We start from the raw sequence: 24116 nt of genomic DNA on the forward strand, positions 1-24116 counted from the left end.
AAAAAAAAAAAAAAACACAAGCACATTCTATTTAAGTTGACACTTTGTGTCTCCTGTCCAACAAAAGAAAGTTCAAATCAGTAACCAGAAGGGATTATTGCTTTTTTCACAGATGCCAAGAAAAAGTATAAGGGAAGTACAGCAGGTTGATACAGTACTGTTTAAAAATGGAAATCTTTCTGCTTCAAGTTACACTACTTGAAGGGGCCTTTAATTTTGAGTGTCAGCAGAAGATAAAGTATGTTCCACTAAAAAAGCTCCAGTCTCCTGTCCCAGATATGTACTTTTAATATTTCTATTACTTGGAGAGAGAAAAGCAAGAAGGGATCCTTACAGATGGTTACAGTTTTGTGCCGTGAATGTTAAGATAATCAGCACAATTTGAATTCCAGTGTATTTATCTACCAAAAAGTAAAAACATCCTGTTTTGAGTCATGGAGACACAGAAGTGACAGTGAAGGTCTTATAAAGCATCCCAAGGGGCATGTCAGGCAGGAACAGACTAAAACAAAAAACCCAAACGAGCCTGCATGAGAGAAGTTATTGACATGGCTTAAGGAATGCAGTATGTTAAAATAACTGTTTTCATTACAGTCTGACTGCTGTAGCCAAAGTGACTCATCTAAAAATCAAAGGTTGGTCCAAGAACACAATGTTTTTTTAAAAAAAAAAAAAAAAAAAAAAAAGTTCCTCATTAAAGAAAGCCTTTAACATCTGGCTTTCAACAGAATATCCCATATTAGTAGGTAATATGACTGTTTTTCAAAGCCACAGGTATGGCTCAAGCCATTAAGTGAGTATTGACAGACTATTTCCAGACCAATAATACAAAGTTACTGGAACAGGCTGAAGTTATGTTCATGTAGCTTTTGCTCCAACATTTTGTATGTCAGTTCACAACTTTTTCAGGCAAGAATTGCTAAAAATCGTCATATACTGCCTGGATTTTAATAAAACCGATTTTTCCACCAAAATTTCCTATTCATTCATCATATATTCAACTTCTGTCAATGAACAGCATGCCAGAAGACTATGAAGCATAATATTTTATATATACATACATATATACATATATATATATATATATATATATATATATATATTTTTTTTTTTTTTAACTGTAGAAATCTTCTACAACTAACAGTTTAAAAATAATTACCAGTACCTGTTCCTCACTGGCAGTAAGAGTCTGAATTTGGGTTTCAAGTGCTTTTATTTGACCTTCAAGATGTACCTCCCGTTCTTTTCCATTTTGATAGAGTTTTTGAGACTCACGAAGACTAACAGCCAAACCATCCTTTTCATCTAAAAAAGGATAGCAATTGTGAGTGAAACAAAGAACAGCATCCATTCAACAAGCTCATAGAACATGACTGTTCAATATCCTGCTCTACAGAACAAAGCTCTACTAGCCCACCTCCATGTTCTATTGGAGCTGAGAAGCACAAGAGATCACAAAAAGGTTCAGCCAATCTCCATCTACAGCAATTGCATTCCCTCCAGGAGGGCTAGCAGCACTCATACCTTGTACCCTCAGAACTCTGGTGTTCTGTTGGCATCAAGAATTAACATCATCCTTCAGATATGTGAGRGTAAAACAAACAGATTCCCCTGGAGGGTTAACCAAGACACAGCAAAACACTTGACCAAAGATAGAGAATTTGGGGTATCTTTTTGCACTCTACACATATTCTTAATTTTCCAAGCTCATGACTTGTCTTAGTCTTTTCTTCYCTATAGGAATAGGCAAAGACAACCACCAGTCTCCTTGACAGCTTTTATCACTTTGGAAGAACTTCCGTCTACACATAGTCTAGGAAATTGGTCAGTTAAACCATACAGTACTAAATCTTTTTGTCACGGGCATCTTTCTCCTGTTTGCCTTTTTTAGGGAGGGAGGGAGGTACTTTTAACTCACTAACTTCTCATTTCTAATTCTAGATTTCTGCATTTAGAATGCCTAGCACATGAGAACTCCAGAATATGATGGTGGCCTTCAGAATCAATGCAGTAAAAGATAAGTTGAGACAGCTTCCAATCCAGAGAAGCATTTACTCTAAGCATATGCCAACACATTGTCTGAATGCTAATATTTTACTGAATTAGRGTCTTATCATGACAGTAACTGCTGTTAAGTACTTGAAAAAAGAGTCATAGCTCACGATGTTACTACATTTAACAGAAGTTAGAATATCTCAGGTTAGTTTCTGGCTGAAAGAAAACAGGAAATAGCAGCAAGATAGCAGAAAAGGCTCATTTCAATTTACTACCTCTCAAACAACAGTATTGAGGGTAAAGGGTTAGGTCCACATTTGATTCCACATCAAGCTTATAAATACAATCAATACTAACTAAACAGAAGTTTCAGAACAAATAAGTTGCTAGATATCAGTAATTCTGGATATTAGAGATCTTTACAAAGAGATTTTACCTTTGACCATTGAAAGTTGATGATTCAAATACCTAATCTGCTGTGCACTCTCTTCTAATTTTTCATTAAGTTCTTCCAGTTGTCTTTCTCTTGCTTTATTCAGAACTTGAAGTTGGATAATCTGCATATTCTCTGAAGAATCTGCCAAATTTAAAATAGCGTACAGACAAGTCAGCATAACTGCAATGAATTAACCAAGTCATGAACATAAATCACTCCTCCTCCAAGAATCTTTCATACAGTGTCAAATTCACAGATGGTACACAAGCATATCATTTTTTAATCTATGTTAGATTCACATCACCTCAGTTACTCTATTAGGTTTGAATTCCATTGTTAGTGCCTACAATTTTCTAGCCATCACTAACAATAAGCTCAGAGATAAGTATTTACATGATGTAAATTCACAGGCAGTATAGTGATAACTACAAAGTTTTCCTCAAGATGTCTAAAGGGAACAGAGTAAAGTAAGTGTCATTTGAAGTGTACTTTGCAGAAAAGCCCAATCTGGCATCAAGCAAAGCACCTCTCAGCATGGTGAGCCATTAGTTTCCAATATAATTAACATGACATTGCATACCAGCAGTGCTCAAGATCAAGCCATCAGAAGGTAAAATAGCTTATTTTGTTCTTGTTCAGTCTCACCAGTCAAAATTACATTTTTCAATACCCTGAAAGGTTAATGCCCTYATTAAAAAAAAGCCTAGATAAAGTAGAAGGTTAAAAAAAATAAAAGAAAGAAAGGAAGGAACAGGAGCATCCCAGTGTAAGTTTAGATCAAAATAAAAGATAATGTATATCAAMTTTTTTTTTCAGTTGTTCTCTTAATACTGTATGAAAAGTCCCCTATTGATTTCAATAGATTTTATTATTTCAAGCCTAAAGAACAAAACTTACTTTCATCACTGCCCAGAAATTCATGCTGCAAATCTTCAAACACTTCATTTCTTCTGGTTCCTTCTTGGGTCATTGGAACTTTTTGTTGAATGCCATTTTGATACGGTTTATATGTCACTTTGTAAGATTCTACAGATTGGCTGCTAACAACTTCAGACGCGCCAAACTGCTGTTGTGACAATACATACATAAGGGCAAACAAATAAAAGCTACAAATGTAGTCTTGCTCAATGAAAGTATTTCTCCTTTTGATTTACATGTTCACATTAAGAAGAGCTCTAGTAGCTTTTCATTCTCAGGTGCCAATCCAGCAAAGTACTTAAGTTGCACTTACTCCATTGAAGTTGAGACTTCACCCCACTTAAATTGGAAGCCTTCATCAAAATTTATAACTTACTTATAAAGTGCACCACATCCATACTACCTTATGTGCCTATAGCTAGCCAAACAAAAGGAAAAAAAAAAGAAATCACTACAGGCACATATGAAAATCCAGATATTTAGTGTTTGGTTGTTTTAATGTCTAAAATTGATGACAGAAGCCTCCCATCATTTTAATTGAGAGTAACAGTCTAAAAAAAACCAAACAAACAAAAAAAAACCCTACAAACTACTGCCAGCACCTATAGATCTACTAAATCTTTCCAGAAGAGACAAAAATATACCAGTTTCTGAAATACCTTTAGATGGTCCTTCGAAGAATCTGGAAAAAGTACTATTTTACTTTGTTTATTATTCAGTTCTGGTTTATGGCCATTCACATATGGCCTGAAGTTTTCTGGGAGATGATACACATTGCTCTGTTGGTAGCAGTTTGGAGCGTTATATCCATCTCTACCAAGATATACATCATCAGGATCCTCTTGACTGTTTTGGCCACAGTAATCTTCCTTAATCTCGTACAAGCATTTTTCTTCATCATTACRTAGGCCATTCCATTTCTTGGAATGTTTTTCAACATGGTTATTTTGCTGGTCACACAGTAACTGTTCAGGAAATAGATTTTGTCCTTGTTCATAACCCTATTAATGGATAAGAGATTTAGAATTGATCCATCAAAACTCAGATTTCTTTTCTTGCTGGGGTTACCAGCAAGGTAGAAGAAATATTTCTGCTGAAGAGCAAAGTAGGTCACCTACACAGAAAGCACATTTCTAACTTAAAGAATATTTAGCATGTTATTCTGAACAAGCAGTTGCTATTAATTAGGTGACTACTTAGAAAAAAGCTTACATTCTGAGGATCAGTAATCAACGGATGATCATTCCACCTTCCATCATGCTTCCAAGGTTCATGTGATCTAGAGAAAGACAAGCAGCTTTACTCTGTTAGTTATAATCTTGGGGGGTGGGAGGGAGCCCCACACACCTTCATTCAATTAACTGACATCTACTCTGTTTCCCGCACAATCCAAACACTACCATGAATTATAGTACGGCTCCCCCCACCCTTTTTTTTTTTAAAAAAAAAAAAGATCGAGGACTTGATTATATGAGATTTTACTCCATCTCAAAAGTACAACCTAAATTAAAAATAAATAAATAAAGCCTTACTGCTCTTCATTCTCATGAATGCTACTGTCCGAATAGCTGGAGAGCTGGTCTCCACTGTCTTCCAGCATATCATGGGGAAGGTCTGTCAACAGCTGTTGCAACTGAAACAGAACATGCATTATATTTCTTTTCAAAAGAATATATGCAAACTTAATCTAAAGCAGGACAGAGGAAACAGGCCACTTGCATAATATCTGGGTTTTCTTCCTCCACTGAAAAGGTGTCATCCACTTAGAACACTCATACCACTRGAGCTCACATTAGAGTGCTTAATACACTAGAGTTACCAATCTAATGATTCTTCTGGTAAGCCGTGAAGCAAAAAGGTGAGCGATAGGCCATCAGAGTGAGTTGTTCCAGGACAGACTGCTTTTGAAAACTAATCTAAACTTCTTGTGCTAAGGGCTCTCTTCTCTAAACTCTAGGTAACAGATTTTAGACATTCAAAGCATGCTCTGAGAAGCCTGAATTGAAAGCCTGATAAGAACATGCCACTCAGTAATACTACAAACAAGTCAGCATTGCAATGATTAGTGGTCTGCCTTTAGCAGCTGAACACATACACACACACACAAAAAAAAATAATACTTTGAATTCAGGAAAGAGATAACTGTGCCATGTGGCAGCCCAAAGGCAGAATAAAGTAGTATGACCTATATTCAAAATTATTATATATACAAGTGTACAATGAAATCAATACTGCATGTAAAAATACATCATCTCTCCAAATATATACTTGGCAAAGTATTCTGAATCAGAGTCCATACATCTCTGCCATTCTTGCAGATAGCAACAAAAAGAAATTTAGTAATCGTGAAGTACATTAAACAGTTCTCCAACATATTGCTTTTAGCAGCATTAGTTGCAGTCTTTAAGGTCAAATATACCATTCTGTAGAAAGAATACAGCTAAGCACAAAATGTATGGAACATGCACCTAAGCCAAAAAAATTGTCAAGTTCACTGGTGTATTACTAACAGGCCAGAGATAATATAAGGGTCATGTTATATAACATCTGTTTAGCTTAGCACTGCATTTCTGAGTTTGGCTAAGGAGTGCAGTCCCAGGTCAAAAACAACTGTCACAAAATGACTAGCACTATTTACTAATTCATACAACTTGGTAGCCAATATGCACAACAGTGACAAGTGAATAATCAGTTTGATTTGTTAAGTTCACAATGTAAATTAGAATTAAGGATATTTAGTGTGTAACTCTTATATGAAAATACACAACAACTTAACCGAGAGTACATTCACAAGCTAATAGTTTATAACTCCTGTATTTTATAGGTATTTTCCAGAACTTGATAAAAGCTTATATAATGCTTTAAAACCACTGAGGACAAAGACAAGCAATTGCTTTGAAATAAGACAGCTTCATTTAAAACAGTTGGTATTTTCAAAATCATGTGAACTCTTTAGAGGTAGTATTTTTTAAGTGTCAAAAAAGCAAAGTTATCTCAAGGCCTTTTATGAAAAGAAACCAATTTAAATTCTTTTATAGTGCATGGACACGTACTGTYTCCAAGTATCTTAATCTGCCTTTCCAGAAGTTAGTTCCTTTTGCCCATATAAGTTACTTTAAAAAAAAAGAAAAAAAAAGAAGAACTTACTTGATGTAATGAATCCTGTATAGAATGTACCTGTTCTTCCAGAGCGAGGCTTTGACATGCGGCCACATATTGGCCTTCACCTTCTAAGTCTGAGCAATACATTCTGTTTCTCCTCATTAAGAGACCATAGAACTACACAACATATTCAAAGTTATTGCATCATGTATCTGTACCCTAACTGTTTTTCTCCAAACTGTCAGACAAARCACATATGTGTTAATTAGAACAGAAACATCAGCTGCTACATGTGAAATACTATCAGGTATTACTGTCTTTGTAAAAAAAAGAAAAAAAATGCAACTAAGTTGAAATTTTAACTGTTATGTATTAGAAGTTAGCATCTATATAGCTTTATTCTATTTGACAACTTTCCCTATCATTACTGCATCCTCTGGATTTATTGCGTCTAAGATCCAGAGAGCAGGAAAGGAAAGATAGAATCATTCACTGGAGAAAGACCTTTCATCTGCCCTATTTAGAGTCAAGAACATACTCAAGCACTAAGTTTCATTCACTGTTCTTCCACAGAACACTGTTTCCACTGTTTTGGAAACAAATTCAAGAAAAAGTAGCACATACATGGTTCACAAGACACTACCACCAGATTTCATACATAAGCTGAGTTCAGTCTACCAGTTTAGCCATGTTTGGAGTCCCATGGTAGCTAAGGGCAACACAAGATAACCATCTGAGTGGTGTCTTTAGTCAGCTCACTTAACATTAATCAGAGAAAAAAGAAACGTCACAGAACCCAAGACCACCATAAAACAGAAGTGCTAATGTTTTTTCTTGCAAATCTGTTTCTTGTATGCACCAGAATTCTTCACAAAAATCACTTAGAGGGTCTCAAGAATGCACCCCCCACCTTTGCCACTAAAATACATACCCAAGAGACCACCTCTCTTCAAGAGAGAAAAAAAARCAACAGATTTTTCCCCAATAGACTATACATAAGAAGATATTATTGTTATCAAAATTGTCATTGTGATAAAATAAAGTTCTTGTATAAGGGTAAGTTTATTTTGCTGTGCAGCAGCACTGCCTTATTTTTAAACTTATACTCCAGGGGAAAAAATTTTWAAAAAGAACCTGCCCCGAGGTTAATACACTTGTGGGACAGCTGAAGAGAAGGAAAGGCCTGTTCTACATGTAATAAAAGTTGAAAAGCTAAAATCACCTGTAAGCTCTCCCCCCACCTGCCATTTACAAAGACCTAAAAATTCAGAGGACATAATTTTCACTTCCAACAGTTCCTAGAGGACAAGTCACATAATTCAAGTATTGAAATGGTTCTAATGCAGAAAAATAATATTCCTGTTCCAAATAAAGGCACTGTAAACAGCGAGATGTCAGAAGACTGGGTTGGGGGGGAGGGGGAAAGGGTATTTCATAAGTAAAAGGAATTTGCATATTATTTGGGTTAAAAAAAAGGGAAAGAATTGTATTTCTTAAAATGCAAAAAGTGTGGACCCAAACATTGAATAATTTAATGCCTAGTCTGAAGAGGTTACCTCACAGCTTCAGAAGGTATTTCTGAACCTCGGAAGTTTAAGGATAGCCATCCTAGCACAGAGCAAGCAAAGTACGCAGCCTTAATTCCAAGGCTAGAAACACTCAGAAGTCCGCACTACACCTCAAGCAATACATAGATACAGAGGCAAAGACTATATCCATTGTCCAACAGCTTGTAAAGGCTCCAACCCTGGCTTAGATTACCACAAATCTATTAGCTAACAGAGCATATCTCTTGGTGACTCCTTTTCACTTTTAGAGTTACAGATTCAACCAATAAACAAACACAACATTGGATGAACAGCAATTTATTCCCACCTACTCACAGACACAAAAGATTAATAGATCTTTCGTATGAAGCTACTTAGTGTATTCAGTCTCTGAAAAAAGCCTATGTTTATCTTACTAATATCTAAGTTGGATATACATAGTTCAGAGATCTGACCAAGATGACACATGGACTACTACTAAATATTCCAAGACCTGTCTCAGATTAGCTCTTCAACACCACACTGTAATGACTATGGTAACAGNACCACACATGTCTTAACTCTGATTTTAAAGCTTTTTCTTCTGCAGTAGGGATTTCTCATTTTGATTAGCTTACTCCACATGACCGGCAAAGATCAAACTCGTCTGTCTTTTGGGAAAAGAACTTACTATCTCCCTTCAAATCTCTCGAGTGCTGTAACAGCCCAGGTAACTGTTATTAGTTTAAGCTTTTACTTATGGAGAAATAATAACTCCAGTAATGACCTGGCACCAAAAGCACTCTCCTACTACATAGAGCTTAAAGAAGGGAAAGTAGGGTTGGCCCTGGTAGAAAACTTAAAATAATGCAGAGTCTTGGCTTAAGTCTTGAGTAGTGAACACAGCAAAGCCTCCATTGAGTGAGTTTGCTGGACGTTACACCCCACTGAAATAACTATGCTACGTAACATTTTGTGAACTCCAGATCGCCCCAGTTAAAGGTTGCACGACCTACGATGATTATGACTAACATATTCAGAAGAGACGGCTTTGTACAACACTATTAAAGTGGAAAAGTAAAAGAAATTTTGGAAACAGTATTGTTCCCACATTTACTCCCCTTCATGAACAAGATTATGAACAGGATATACAAACCATTTCTCCATAGACAAAGATTTTATCAGATGGCAAAAATATATGCAAAAAATCCACACCCCAGTGCCCAAACTTCTTCAACAGACAGCAGAGCTGAACTTCTACTGACGTACTTCAATCATTACATGTTTGCTCTCAGCAGCTCCCTCCATAACCTGAGCACAGTCCTATTTCAGAACTACTCAGCATTCATTTCTATCGGAACAACCAATCCTCAGAAACCAAATATTTTCCTATTCTGTTAAAATATAAAAGAAAGACCTAAATATACAAAAAAAAGAAGCCTCTCTGAACTATTCCCACTGGCACCAGTGATCAAAAGGCAGCTCAGGCAGGTTGTGAGGTCACTAAAGAATTCTCTCCCCATGCCATCAAGTTTTACTTTAAGATAGTTAGCAATGCTTTCAGAAGCAGAAAATGCTTATGGAGCCAAGACTGCAAGGACAACATAAAAAGGAAGGAAGAGAAAACAACCAACCAACACACCCACCCACCCATTATACACTTACAGTGAAATTTGACCAGGACGCAAAACAAAGGATCTACCCTTTGATCATCTGAGATCCCTTTACAAATATGAAATACTGAAAAACTTATTCAAATGGTAAACTACTGCTAGGATAAAGTAATCTGAAAGCACGGTAAGCTTCAGGCATTAGTGACTATGGATTAGAATGCCGCTTCAGATATCATGAGAACACAATGCACCTTTGGGGAGAAGGAAGTACCTTAGACTAGTGCTATAAGAGAACCTGGAGTGACAAAAAGATATTATCAGTGCTCTAAGCTTATGATCCTATTTATTCTGTCATCTACAATAACCTTACAATTACTTCACTTACTGTTCTCCTGCACACACACAATATCCTTTATTAGGGTAAAAAGCTTTTGAACAGACATCACATTCTCTACAGTGTTTGCAATAACATCTTTAGAGGTTGCATGGCTATTGCTCTGCTACATATTTTTGTGAATATTTGTGTGTATTCACTGGCCCACCAGACAATGATCCCTGAAGTATATCTTGTGGGGCTTAGCTGACACAATTTCCTTCCCTATAAGAACACATTCTGCACATTCATGTTAAATTAWCATTTTGCCAATTCTATATTTGAAATTAAGGAAATACACAGACTATCCTAGGAGTTTCTATTTGAACCCCCAAAATGAAAATATGTGAATTTATTTTTTCTAGAGATTAGAGTACATAACTTACAATCAGAATTTTAAAACTTTCCTCATTCTTTTCTAAGCTAACTTAATTTTCAATTGAAAGGGAGMTGTTGTAACAGTAGTAAGTAAAGCTGTGAAGGAATACAGAAAATAAGTGACAGTGATCTTTGGCAATCTACTAAATAGCCAAGGGACATCATTCTTGCAGCCGCTACATAGGACATTGCAAGGCTCTTAAGACACACCCCCTCATTATCTCTCTATTTCTTGTGAAAGTCTTAAAAAGTTGAGTCTGTGCTCTGCATTATCATTGGCAGCATAAAACTTCAGTTTAACATGGAAAAGAAGCTAGTTAAACAAGCCTTTCAATCAAATCATTTATTCACTTATTTTCACCTCTTGTTCTCTTGCATAATCCTCTTGGTCATACTCTTCCTCTTCATGTTGAGTTTGTAGAGCTCCACTATCAAAGTCAAGGGACATTGTTTTCTAATGATAAAGTTTTTGTATTCACAAACCTATCACAAGGCAAGAAAACATCAAATGAGTAAGAGCGTAAGGTCTAACACAGAATATATTCACTCAGCACAGACTGATAATTATGCCTGCTCTTAAATCTCGTTTCATTGCTTTCTATATACTACAGTATGACTGTATACACTACAGAATGACTTAATCTTGAACCAACTGTTGGAAGTAGGTTGCTGCTTATTAAAGCTATTATCCAAATGCTCAATGAAAAAGTATCAAGTTAATTGAAGACTTAAATAACTGCTTAATGAAAATAAATTCAAACACCCAAGGACTTACCTACCCTGAACAGTTAGTTTGCAATAAGCCAGAGTTCATAAAAGCTGGCCTACATTTGATTACTAGATCAGTTATTCCCTGATGAAGACAGACTCCTCACATACAGGTATGAAACAAAGTTATTAGTGAAGATTTTACAGATTTCACATTCTTTGATCAAACAGGTATAGCATATATTGACATTTTTACTCAGTATTACAGTAAGCTTTACAAGTGCATTATTCCAAAGTTAGTTTTTCAAGTGTTTTACTCAGGCTGTTAAGGACATGCTTGCCTGCTTACATTCAAGAAAAGTCTATTATAGAGTTAGCAAAGGTCCTAACAAGAGTACCTGTCCCTTTGCTCTCCCTAAAAGACCAYGTTTCACTGTGAGAATCACTGCAGCATCTTCCACAGCATGGCGCAGGAGCTCAGGCGCCTTCCCGCAAAGCCGGCTCCAGCCGTGAACTACCGCCTGCCCGCCCAACRGCCGCGCTCTGCCCCGGGCCACCAAAACCCTCCCGAGCCCGCGGCTGAAGCCGGGGCTGGATACGGGCCGGCCCGCCGCCTCCCGGCCTGCGAGGAGCGCGGACGGGCACCGCGCGCCCGCGGGGCCGGCAGCCCCGGGGCGCGGCAGGCGGGGGCCGCTCGCGGCAGCCGTTAGCCACCGCCGCCCCCTCAGCGCGGCGCGGCGCGGCGCAGGCCGAGCCCCCGCCGGCGGCGCTCGGCGGTTTACTCACAGCCCGTCCCTCCCCGCAGCAGCGCGGGCCGGCGGCGCTCGGAGGGGAAGGCGCCTCCCGCCTCGCCCCGGCCCCCCGGAGGCGGGCGCAGAGCCCGGGCCGGGGCGCCGACACTCACCGGAGCCGCAGCGCCCAACGGCCGCTCGCCTCCCATCAGGCACAACAAAGGCGCCCCCGCCGCTCTTCCGCGTGACAACCGAACCCCGCGCGCGCCGCCCTCGAGTGGCGGCTCGGGGCTCCAACCAGCGAGCGCGGGTCRGCCCTGTCGCCGCCGTCCTGCAGGCAGGAGGGGCGGGCGGGAGCCGTTCGCCCCGCCTCCTTCGCGTTCGGTTGCGCCGCAAACCCTCTCGTTGGCTGTTTGAAAGCAGGCGCGGACGGCCGCGGGAACGCATCTGGCTTGCTGGTTGGCTAAGCGTCCAGCCAATGGCTGTGGCCACATGCGGAGGGGGCGGGGTTATCTCCCCGTGATATTACGGCGTTCCCGCCCCCCCGGGCGCCGCGCGCAGGTGGTGGCGGCGCCATCTCGCAGCAGGTCGTGGCGGTTGCCTGGCAACGCGCGATGGCGCCGCCAGAGTGCAGTCCTCGTGAGGTGACCTGGCGGGTGACGTCTCGCGCTTAGAGCGCGGGCCCTCGTGGCCTTGTCATGACGAAAGCTGACAGCATCGTGGAAGCCCCTCTCGCTGCAGAGCCGCAGCGCCTCTCCCGGGCGGCCCTTGAAGCGAGGCGCTGCCGCGCTCCTCGCAGGGAGGCCGGTGCCCCTCGCTGGGAGACGCCTGCGGTCGGTCCCTCTTCCTCTCATGTCACCGTGCTGACAGGGTGGTGATGGCAGAAGAGCTCTGAGGCCCTCTGGATAAACGTCCTGTGGAGGGTCCTTCAGCGGGCCTTCACCCCTAGTAGGGGCCCAGGAGCAACCCTCCCTCAGGGTGTCCAGCACTCAGCCCCAGCGATCTACTGCACCTCCAGGGCTTACTTTAATCTTTTTTTTTTTTTAATAAAGTTTTTCTGAGCTGGAGGAACTCCTTCCATAGAATTCAAAAACCAAAAAGAAAAATCAAGAAGGTTTCTCGAACAATGAGCATTTATTCAGAGAGGAGGAAGATATGTAATAGCACCATCTGGTGACGCTCATCCTCAGCAGTAATGCTTCCCGCCCGAAAGGATGGCGGGAGAGATGTGTTTGGGTCAGCGGTTGTAATATTTTTATTGATGAAAGCAACTAAATATGGATGTTAATGTGTTTCAGTGAAATTTATAGGCACTTTGAAAAAGAAGAATCAAAATACTGTGTAACTTTAGTTAAAATTACCTGTTTTTCCCAGGGGCTTCTAATAACAATTAGAATGAACACGACCAGCCGATTCTTACAACCACCTCAGTATTTTCACAGGCATATGCTTAATATTAGACTTCATGAAGTCTGATAAGCCTGAGAGTAGAAAGGATACCATGCAGGGAGTTGATATGCCACTTGCAACTGCTTGCCAAATAGCCCTGCAGTGGCACAAAACTTGAGCATAAGCTTTTGCTGGGGGCCCTATTCACAGATGAGAACCTGGGATATGATAGAACAGAAATAAGTTTGATCTTTATTCTGAAGACTTGAAATATCAGCTATGCCCGACCATTTTCAAGGAAATCAACTACTGATGTTTAAAAGCATCTCACTGCTTCAATATATGTAATTGAGTATCTTAATCACGTTGTTATTGAGGAATGAAACATATTCTGTGCCTATTAGTTGAAGAAAAATGCTTTTTAGTCAGCTCTAACTGTGGATATTTAGATCAGACTTTCCCTCCAAGAAAACTTATGTCCTCAATTATTTTATGTGTACACACCCTTTCTGTTTTTCAGAGAAAAGAGCTCTGACTATATGGTCCCATTTAACATGAACACTTAAGGCAGAAGAACAGAATTGCTTTTTTATAGTCAAAATTTCTTTCAGTGATTGCTGAATGATCCACACCAATTGTCTGCCTTATGGAACTAAGCTGGTGGGCTGGGAGTCAGAGAGAACATCTCCGGCTCTGCCAGGACGCATTGCTTATCTTAAAGGGACAACCTTCTCAAGGACGCCATCATCCAGACTACCAGTCTCCTTCCAAAAATCTCCCTTCTCTTTCTTCAGTTACTTATTAAATGACTGTTTCTTCAACAGGAAGACCAAGAAACCACTCTTCACACTGAATACAGGATTGTTTTTTATTTATAATATTTATTGTGGCAAAACAATTCATAGGTTTCATTTAGAAGACTTTTTTCCGTGTTTAGGAACAGATGGACTCTACATGAAGAAAGGGGAAATCATGTATCATTTTGAAAAGAACACTGAATAAGGGCACATGCAGAGTTCAAACCATCTTTTAAATAATTTTCTCTCAAAATGCATCATTAGTTTCATTCAGCTTCTCTAGTTTGTAAAGGTCTATGGAATCAATGAAAATATATTTAGCCTACGTTTAGAAAGGGAAATCTCCAGTATTAATTAGTAATAATAGTTAAATCATATGCAAGACACAAAAATATTAGAATCTAGCATGCTTGTCCTTTAACAAGTTCTATTCCAAAATTATATTACATATATTAATTTCAACTTTGTAAATGTTGCATAATCTCAAGTCTTTGAGTAGGCAGACAGTGATAAAAAAATGATTAAGAAACCAGATAACCTTTCTGTATTGTGAATGCTATTAATTTCAAACACTACTTGCTAGTAAAGTGCTGTTACAAGCAAAATGAAATCATTAGTGTCTATTGAAAGCAGGAGACGTTTTAGTAATATTCAAATTCTATTTGTTTTGGCAAATAGTTTAAACCTTAGACATGTTTGTTAAACTGCCCAAAACTAGTTCCATAAAAAATAATACTGTTTTCCAATAATTCTATGCTAAAAGGCACATACTAATGTTCCGGCAGTTCGTTCAAGTGAGCTCTTGCATGTAAAGGTTTAATTGTGCTTTTAAATAGTTACTGATTCAGTATGACCTTGAAAGTGACATCTGTGCATGTCAAAAATACCTTTTCACAAATGAATCTTGCACTCTGAAGGTATAATTTTGTTAAGATTATATATATCTATATAACTATGCATATCAATCTCTATAGATCTACATAGATATACACATATACATATATTCATACATAGACACACAAGAAGAAGTCTTCTGGAACAGCAGCAGAAAGTGCAGTCTATACTTTTTTGAATTGGCTTCATAATATAAAGTTTCATAATAGTCAATGAATTTTCAGAAATGAGTTGTATTGGGATTTAGAGATCCAAAGGATTATTTGTGATAATGCATATATCCCGTATTACTCTCTTTCTTTACCGGCTGTTTCAAACTCACTTCACTTCCAGAAGAGATGATTGGCAAATTATTTTCCATGTGATACTGTATAAGATGACCCACGCTATCAAATATATGGTCTTTGGTTCTTACCTAGTGGAAGAAGCAAAAGAATATATTTCAAGTTATATTGTGCTTAAAACTGGTTGGGCATGAGCCTAGCCCATTAAGGTCAAAAGGCATTTAAGCCATTGAACTCCCTGTGGCGGGATCAGTAGGCTGTATACATTAATGCATACCTATCCTTTTACCCAGTGTTAGGTGATGTGTGGAACCTAAAAATGTGGTGGACTCCGTTAAGACAATATATGCCCCTTAAGTAYTACTTTTCTGATTTACTGTCTCCTCTGAGAAATGTCATTCAAGAATGCTCTCCTAGCCGCTGAGCAGAAGCAGCTGAGCAGAAGCAGGTAGAATTCAAGTGACAGCAAACCAATGCTCCATTTTCTATATCCAGAAGTGTGTTACTGATCAACTTTATTATTTGATGTTAGGGTTATTCTTCTGCAGTGTAATAACAATTCGAAAGATGCATTAAGTGTACTTTTATTTACACTTATTGCCAGCATCTTGACTCACAAATTTAAGTTCCTCACTTCTATTTCTATGTAACTTAAGTACTCACAAGCTCTTGAAATGAAATTTAAACCTATACTTCAAATTAATCTGCATATAATCATATCAGTTCCACTTTGTGGAATCCATCCATGCATTTTGACCAAAACATCTGAGCAACCCTGACATTTCAGTATATGAGATGCTCATACCTTGCCCTCAGGATCCACCAACAGGAGATGCTTTGCCTGCCCTCCCTGAAGTCCACTGAGGACATACTGACCAGGTGATGTTGTGCTCTCTCGCACCAGAAAATCCCCGTCGTTGACTAGGAGGCTCTCTGCTGCTTTCCTGTTTAATTTGCCATGGTAACAATCTTCATTCTTTAGCTGTTGTTTTATTTGTGGTATAATACAGAGACCAGCTGTGTTGCTTGCAGCACTCTGCTGAACAGCTTCCGGTAATTCTAAAATTAAATGCAAGGGAACATATTGGACACTTCACCTAGAACTTCATCCTAAAAGGAAGTGATACAATATTTTTATGGCTGTTAGCCTTCTGAAAAATCCAAATGATTCAGTCCTGAAGCTGTGAACAAAGCAGCCTTACAGGCTATAACAATATGCACACATGAATGTTCACAACACTCCAGTACATTAGGTAACATTATCATTCCATCTTCTCCCCATACCTTAGATGGGAAAACCTTGGGTTGCTAGGCAACAGGAATTTAAATCAATGATTTTTTTTCTCTAATGCTCTGCTGATTTGGTTTTGTATTTCTTCAATTGTATTAAAAAAGTCAAGGCTTCCCTGTAAAAATAAGATTTTTGTTGCTTTTTAGCCACAGTACATTTTTAAAGATCTAGTTTTTCCTCCTTCCTTAACAAGCTCTGAAGAGATTGTCACATCTAATTGGGAGAGTCATTTTGAGTGACTCCAGCTATGTGTAGGAATGTAAGACAACATGGCCAACGTAGCCAGAAGGAAGGATTACAGCATGATGCATCTGCCTTGAAAAAAATGAACAATTACTGCATGTACTAACAAAACTGGGTGGCTTGGGATATAGCTAGCCAGACTGCAAATGACTCACAGGCAGAACTCCTCTAAGGAAGATAAGAGGATACCACTTCTCCAATGGAGTTGTGCAACTTAAGGCTTCTCAGGATATAGCTAGTTCCTGTTAGAGTACAATGCAGCCCCGGGTTTGAAATGTCTCAATGGCCACAGATTTCCTTTACTCTAAATCTGTGCAGTCCTTAGCCCGCTTTTTGATGAAGCCAACATTGACAGAAAAAGCACTGAGTGGGAATCCAAAAAAGGTGAAGATAATAAATAAAGTGTTTTCAGTAATGAAAATCTGTAGCAATTATATAGTCAGCTAATGGATATACTCCACRTTGAGTGTTTCAATCAAGACTTAATTTAACATAACAGATACTACTGATCAAAGAGCTTGATTTAGAAATTATTGGCCTGGATTCAACCTGGTCTCTGTTATGCAAGAACTGAGAAAAGATGATCATAACAATCCCACTTTGACCTTGCGTGCTGTTGCCTGTGAAGCAAAGGCATCGGAGATCAATTCCAGTTCAGAATGGGGGGAGATATGAGCGACATGATCGCCCTCGTCCTTGAGTCAGTCCCAAGCTTTCCTAACATCATAAAGATTTGCCTCTTATTACCTGTGGAAAATGTGACACTATTTATTGTTATCATCAACTGCAGAAGATGAAAGGTGATTCTACTTGTTATCTGTCAGTATTTCTAATCTTTAATCCACTTTATCTTGAATTTAATAATCTAAAAAACAACTAGTAAGGGGTCCCCCCCCGTCTATATTTATTATTAGGAAAGCAAAAGATCTTTCTCTGTGCATACAGTTGACAACACCTCTCTTTTCAAAGCTTAGAAAAGCATGGTATTGCAATGTGACCCTACTCGCATGGTGCAGTGGGCTCCCATGGGTCGGTGCTGTTGCTGTACCACGGGCTGTACACACTGCGGATTGCAGGGTCTGTGTGTTGATGTAACATGGATCATCAAAAAGATCTAGTTTGTAGGCAGGCTTCAACAAAGCTGCATCTTTTTTTGTCCTCTGTGATCTTTCACTGCCATTACCTGCAATGAATGTGTAGTATGCACAGTTATTTTCTTTAGCCAAAAGAACTACACAAGCTGAAATAGAAATATTGTTGTTCTTATGTATCCCACTAAGATCATTCGTAGGGAAAATAAAAAATGACTGATGAACTAGGTTTTCCTTATGGCTAGAAGGCACCAGGTACACTGCCAAACTCCCAAACTGCCTAGAATGAAGTTTTCAAAAATGTTCTGCACTGGTTCAGCTTTACTCCAATTACTGTTAGTGCTGAAACTGCCACTGATTGTAGAGAAGTTAATATATCTGCCTCTGCAGAGGCACAAACTGKATCCATTGCTTGAGGCAAAGCCGTTTTGCTTCCCCTCGCACTGCAGGCATTGCGGGAAGAGCAGGGAAGATGGAGGAGGCTGGCGCTTTGCATCTCTGCCTGGAGAGCCAAAGCCACATCTGCCAGGTTCGGCTCCTAGCCTAGAARAAAGCTAATAGAAAATCTATCCCCTGCAGTCTGAACTGCAGCTAGCCAAATAGCACACATTTTTGCTCTTTWGCAAACATTTTATTCATAGATCTATTCATTCTTTTATTTATTCACCCTCTCTTTGTAGAGACCATTTAATTTTCCTTTACTTAATCAGAAATAGCACAAGAAACAGAACTATCCCCTGCAGATCCTGTAACAGAACCCTTTATAGCAGCGCGGGTGGGAATTCAGAAAGGACCTTGCAGCACAGTGAAAAAGAGGAAACACGCTCAGCTCAGGGCAGCAGCTCTGGCAAGSGACATCCAGGAAGGGCTGGAGGCTGGCGATCTCACAGGGTAGCCGAGAGCAGGTTTTGCTAACGTGAAACCGAGGTGGGCACAAAACCTGCGAGCGAAGGGAAGGCAACACCCCTGCAGTCACTGCCATCAGCTCCACGGGAAAGCAATGGCGTGCTGATAGCTTAGGTCTCCTGCAGGGTTTGGAAGGGGAAGGGGTATTTTCAGAGACTAAAGTAGAGAAGTATTTTCCTTCTTCAAAGGGTATGAAAGGGAATAAAACAACAAAGGGTATGAAAGGGAATAAAACAACAAAGAGCTACTGTACAGCATCATGACAAGTAAAATGAGCAAGTCTGCCTGCAGACATGAAGATAGATTAGTGGCCTTTTGAAAAGCTATAAGGCCTTTTTGTCTGTCCTCCATCTAGGGAACTAGCAATGACCTAGTAAATAGGACACTTTTCACCACTGCATTGAAAGCAAACAGGCAGCTCTTCCAGGCAATTTGCCTTGCTTAGTTCTAAATATGCATGAAAAGGAAAATAGAGTCCATACCCACAGTTCTGCTTTCTTCTGGGCAATTTTCATATATATTGGTGAATGTTGGGCTTCCTGGCTGTAGAAAAATCATAAAAACAGTCACAAAAGATCTTCTTTATAAACTTCAGATAACTTTATAATGTCCATGCACCAGTTAATTGAGATCCAGGTAACTAAACAAATCTCTTTGAAACAAATTTCAAATCTCCTCAAACCATTTTTCATGCTGATATTGTTTTTTCTACAGGTTTCATGTCTGAACATACTCTAACTCCCACAGAGACTGTTAACTACCCAGTAATGTATCTAAGGCATAATATATACAGTACATTGTGCATCTCCAATAAATGAAGTGATGCAGTCACACAAGAGAAGTGAAAGAAAGCTGGGCCTACATTCTCAATTTATATCATGACTGAAATGTGGTGTGCAAGTGACCAAAAAATTTTAAACACTATTTTTTAATCTATTGATCATTAAAGTCCCAATGCTCAACATTAAAAATGTTGTCCCACCTTAAGTGCCTAATGTCTTTTTTAACCCCATGGTACCTGCCCTGTCTAGCCTCCAGCTGTAGCTCAAGATGACCTGTGGTCTTCTGCAAATCCTGTAGCCTGTCCGACAGCTAGCCCTGTGCAGGTGGCACACCATAGCACCTGGGTTTGGGCTTGCTGAAATGAGCCCTAAATCTTGTTCTCTAATGGATAACTTATTGTTTCACTGTTAATTCTACAGTTATTGCTATGAAGGTGAAATCTGGGCTTGATATGAAACAAGGCCTATTTCAGGTGTGGGGCTATTTTTTGGCCAGAAGTCATGAACAGAACTCTTGCAAGAGGGATAGTTTTGATGCCATAAACAGGACTCTGATGATCTCATTTGAAGAGCACACCACAATATCAGAGTAATTCCTAGGCAATAAAGTTCCTATTTTCTTATGAATGCTCCTTGCAATAAAAACAAGGCAAAAGGACTATAGACATCATGGTGTAAAAGTGAAATGGTCACCAAGTTGTATGGGCAGCATTAAATGATCATCAGACCCCAAAAGAACCAGAAAGTAAAACCCTATGGAAAAAAGGCAATATCATTTACGCGATGCCTAGTGAGAAGTAACACTACACTGTACATCTTCAGGAAACTCACGCTGCAAAGAGGCTTACAAGGGTAACTACTTGCAACAGTTTTAGAGAGCTTTGAATGCAAACTCAGGTACAGTCAAACACTACTTCAGAGAACTGCTGGGTGTCAGGGTCCCACAGCTGAGATGTTAACCTACCAGAAAATTCATACAGCAATGCAACCTAACAGCAGTTGCCACTAGACCCAACAAAAACTGGAGAGCAGCAGCTTCTCAAACAGGACCACTTAGACTCCAACCAGCATGTCTGACCCCGCTCCCTCTAAGTAAAGCCTTGGAAATGCTGGCATTTCCAAGAATTAGCACAGCAGCCTTTGTAGTTCATATAGCAAGTCTGAACTCTGCTGGTTTTACTCCCTGATTGCTTGTTCTCTTATTCCTGGCTATCCCACGCAAGAGCCATGGATATATGTATTTTTTGCTGTCCTTGAATGCTGTGGATAATTTAACAAAGCCTCTTGAACACCTCAAAGTGAATGCTGTACATACATTACACTACATTAATGTTGTATGTACAGGTTGTAGAAGATAATGGACAGGATGAACTAGTTATCTGATAGCAGCATAAGGAGCCAGGAAGCCTCATATTTTGCAGATGTTCTCTTAGACAACCCACATAAACGTTCATTTATTTCCTTCTCACAGCTAACCAGCGAACAAGAGAAGATTACTTGGTCTTGTACTAAGCATCATTAAATCTACCCTAAAGAGAAGATTTTTCCAGGGTAATCAGGACCCAATTCTGTTATTAGCATGCTTTACACCACAGTATCATGCAAGTTATTATTCATTCCCATAACAGGTACTGAATAGTTATTCCAGAAGAAGATGTACTTACCAAACAATACTGCTTTTTGCACTGTATGGGACAATCAGCTCTTTGGTCTGTTTGCACTTTCACTCGCATGTCCAATACTCCACCAGTRGGAGGCTCTTTCCCTGGAATTTCATTGTAATATTCATGATCCTCCCTCTCCTGTAAGTTCCCAGATGATTTATCAGTAGTCACAGCCTCACTGAAAAAATGTGAAAAATAAAGTGACTGATGTAATCAGCTGCTTTCCAGTGCAGGCAAATRCTCCAAGTGTTTGTGCATCACAGCATACCCAGGTCAGCCACACTGAGGTTTTAAAGGTTTGGGGGCCAGAAACTTTCAAAGAGTTTCTTCTTTATTTTTCCAGTTACTTCTTCTGGAATTAACAGTGGAGCCACCCACAGTTTGGGTTGTAAGGAAGTAGAGTCATTGCCCTAGCTCTGAACAGTCTGGATCCCTTTTCTTTGCCTTGAAAATATGAGTGCCACTTACTGAACTTTCGCTTAAACAGGAGAGTGCCAAAGCATCRTACATTAAGGCATCTAAAGTGTAGACTGTAAAACTAATTCTTCTAGTTTCTTATCTCAGCCATATAAATCCAGGGAGACTGCTGTGTGGGGGACTTACAGGAGGAAATAATTAAAACCTCATGTGGCATTTAGTTAGACAGGCCTGCAACTGTTTTCGAAAAATCAAGTATTGCTACAAAAAAATTGTAGTTTTCCAGAATGAAATTTACTCTGATTTTAATAACTGTAATCAATATAACTATTTTGTTTCAGCTTGAAGGAAATACTGAATGACACTAAGGATAGTGCAGTGTTTTTCTTGAGCTGAAACAGAATGATGGTAGTTTAGATGTACAGCTGATACACTGCAAAAGAACTAGGTGCTTCCTGTACTGTCTCCGGTCCTGAAATAAAAAGCTCATCTCAAATCCTACTTCTCTGTTTAATATGAATATAATTGGATAAAAGGCCTCAAGCAGGAAAGAGATAAAGTTCAAGTAGTTGATTATATGATACACAGTGCAAGTATTTGATTATGTGATTCATAGTAGTTTGGAAGTGGGTGACTCATTCACACAGCAATATCCGAGTTTTCTGCCTGAGGACCATTCTGCAGGCCCAGGTCCGAGATGGGCTCAGGGAAGGAATCTAATTAGCATCTTCCATTTCTCATCACTGGGATTTACTTGTGGTATCGTCTAGCACAGTCTCCTAGGAAGTTCTTTCTCTGGTTACTGTCCTCCAGGAAAATAGCCGACTGTTAGAAGCAGCATGGCAAAAAACACTGTCTCTAATGAAATAAATATAAATTGGAGGGGGTGCTGCTGCACCGTAATTCAGCCTGKTTTTTTTGCTGCGCTGTGTTGGGCACTGCACAGTGGCCACCTGCACGGAGACTCTCCAAGTTTTCAGGAAGGAGTGAGGTGGCTTTGCGGCGTCACCTACTTGTAGCCAGCAATCAAATCAGGCATCATGGTAAAGAAAGGAATGAGGGAGCCTTGAAAGAGAGGCACGGCTAACCTGTGAGGAGAGCCAGATGTCCGGGCAAGAATTTTGTGCCTTGTGCAATGGAAAAAGGGTAGCTGAAATGGGGACTTGCACTCCAAAAGTTAATCTAGATCCTGGATTTGGATGACTGTGCAGAAGACAGAGCTTCGTATTTTAAAATGCCAAGTGGTGCCTGTGTTTTAATTCAGTATGCAAGGCTGATACAAGTCATACCAGGTGGAATGTCAGGGCCCTGCCAGGATATGAGCCGAAGAGCAGAAAGGTAAATTATAATTGCTTTTCTTCCCACCACCCGCTCTCCACAGCTGTGGTGAGCTTACGCTTGGAATGGCTGAGGACTGAGCTTGGCGTGTGTGCACCTTATTTATAGAGCAGAACTTCTTCACTTCACTTACTCTGCCCTTACTCAGAAACATTTGTTCCATTTACTTGCATGACTTAGAGTTCAACAGTATTGTTCCTTAGCTAAAACAGCCTTATTTTATGTTGTTATGCACCTGTACAAACGTCACTGAAATCAACAGAATTTACTAGAACAAGCCAATTTTAGTCTATTATATTCTGTACATGCAGCATAAACTTAAATTAGCATATGTCCAGAAGAATGGCATATCTGAAACATCTTATTTATGGATCACTCTTTACAGCATACATTTTTCCTGAAAAGTAGCAAAGAAAAGAAAACTGCCAGTTAAGCAACTGAGAACATCATGCTGACCTTTCATGAGCAGTGACCAGGCCAGATGGATTCTTCAGGTACTGTTTGAACCGCAGCTCAAAAGCTTGCCCTATGGTATTTATTACCTCCTGCGCCATCCCATTGGGACATTCCAGTATGTGACATGCTGCAAAGAGACACCTTTCTTAAATTAAGTAAACATGCTTTATACCAGAAGATATAGAGACAAGCTACATTGCTTACAGCCGCAAAGGTAGACAGGATGTTAGACATTCAAATAGCTTTAGGTTGTTATACAGACTGAGATTTTTGATGTATTAAGGAACTTGCTCTGGGTATTTTAGTCATAATAGCAACTTTTACCTTTATAAAAGAAACTCTCCATTTATGTTTCCTGCATGGAGTGCTCCTGTATCTTCTGTTTTCTCCTGCACGGTGGTAAACACAGGCACAGGAGAGAACCCACCCTGCAGGTAGGTTCTGGCTGTTTTCATAGGAAACAGCAAAAAAAATTAAGGCAAGGACAAGCAGCCCCAGCAGCCAGGGGCAGGATGGCGCTCCTGCTACCAGTCCTGGCTCTCACATGCAACCTCACGAAACTCGCACCAGCAGTGAGCGCCAAGGACCAGCTCTCCCCTCTGCAGAGCTGTCATGCAATACCGCAGGTTTAGTCTCACCTGCAGATTCTCACTTTGTTGCACAGAAAGTGTGAAGTTTAAAGCCACAGTCTGCATGCTATCACATGTTTCCATAGAGTGACATTAGAAATTATATGGAATATTGAATCATTTGGTATCCCAGTACATTTAAAATTCATGCAATA

At 39.7% G+C, this 24116-nt stretch overlaps 2 protein-coding genes across 4 annotated transcripts in view; both read right to left on the reverse strand.

The window, feature by feature from the left end:
- The window catches only part of CEP152 (centrosomal protein 152), a 34179-nt gene extending 22153 nt beyond the window's left edge, over nucleotides 1–12026 (reverse strand). The window contains exons 1-8 of one of the 2 annotated variants that reach the window (XM_085303421.1): nucleotides 11954–12026; nucleotides 10703–10824; nucleotides 4882–4982; nucleotides 4562–4628; nucleotides 4009–4350; nucleotides 3329–3497; nucleotides 2432–2572; nucleotides 1166–1305 (exon numbers count right to left, since the gene is read on the reverse strand). In XM_085303421.1, the coding sequence (XP_085159547.1) occupies nucleotides 1166–1305; nucleotides 2432–2572; nucleotides 3329–3497; nucleotides 4009–4350; nucleotides 4562–4628; nucleotides 4882–4982; nucleotides 10703–10789 (1047 nt within the window). In that variant the 5' untranslated portion in view covers nucleotides 10790–10824; nucleotides 11954–12026. Of the gene's footprint in view, nucleotides 1–1165; nucleotides 1306–2431; nucleotides 2573–3328; nucleotides 3498–4008; nucleotides 4351–4561; nucleotides 4629–4881; nucleotides 4983–6496; nucleotides 6769–10702; nucleotides 10825–11953 lie in introns of those variants that run through there. The other variant, XM_085303422.1, reaches the window with a different exon arrangement.
- A 2012-nt stretch (nucleotides 12027–14038) lies between these two features.
- The window catches only part of SHC4 (SHC adaptor protein 4), a 31296-nt gene continuing 21218 nt past the window's right edge, over nucleotides 14039–24116 (reverse strand). The window contains exons 7-12 of one of the 2 annotated variants that reach the window (XM_085303423.1): nucleotides 23333–23459; nucleotides 21122–21299; nucleotides 19158–19218; nucleotides 17682–17861; nucleotides 15950–16203; nucleotides 14039–15275 (exon numbers count right to left, since the gene is read on the reverse strand). In XM_085303423.1, the coding sequence (XP_085159549.1) occupies nucleotides 15120–15275; nucleotides 15950–16203; nucleotides 17682–17861; nucleotides 19158–19218; nucleotides 21122–21299; nucleotides 23333–23459 (956 nt within the window). In that variant the 3' untranslated portion in view covers nucleotides 14039–15119. The remainder of the gene's footprint in view (nucleotides 15276–15949; nucleotides 16204–17681; nucleotides 17862–19157; nucleotides 19219–21121; nucleotides 21300–23332; nucleotides 23460–24116) is intronic. The other variant, XM_085303424.1, reaches the window with a different exon arrangement.

The sequence above is a fragment of the Rhea americana genome, unplaced genomic scaffold, assembly GCF_003343005.1.
Source record: "Rhea americana isolate MKP2758 unplaced genomic scaffold, rheAme1 scaffold_2, whole genome shotgun sequence".
In the NCBI taxonomy this organism is placed as follows: Eukaryota; Metazoa; Chordata; class Aves; order Rheiformes; family Rheidae; genus Rhea; species Rhea americana.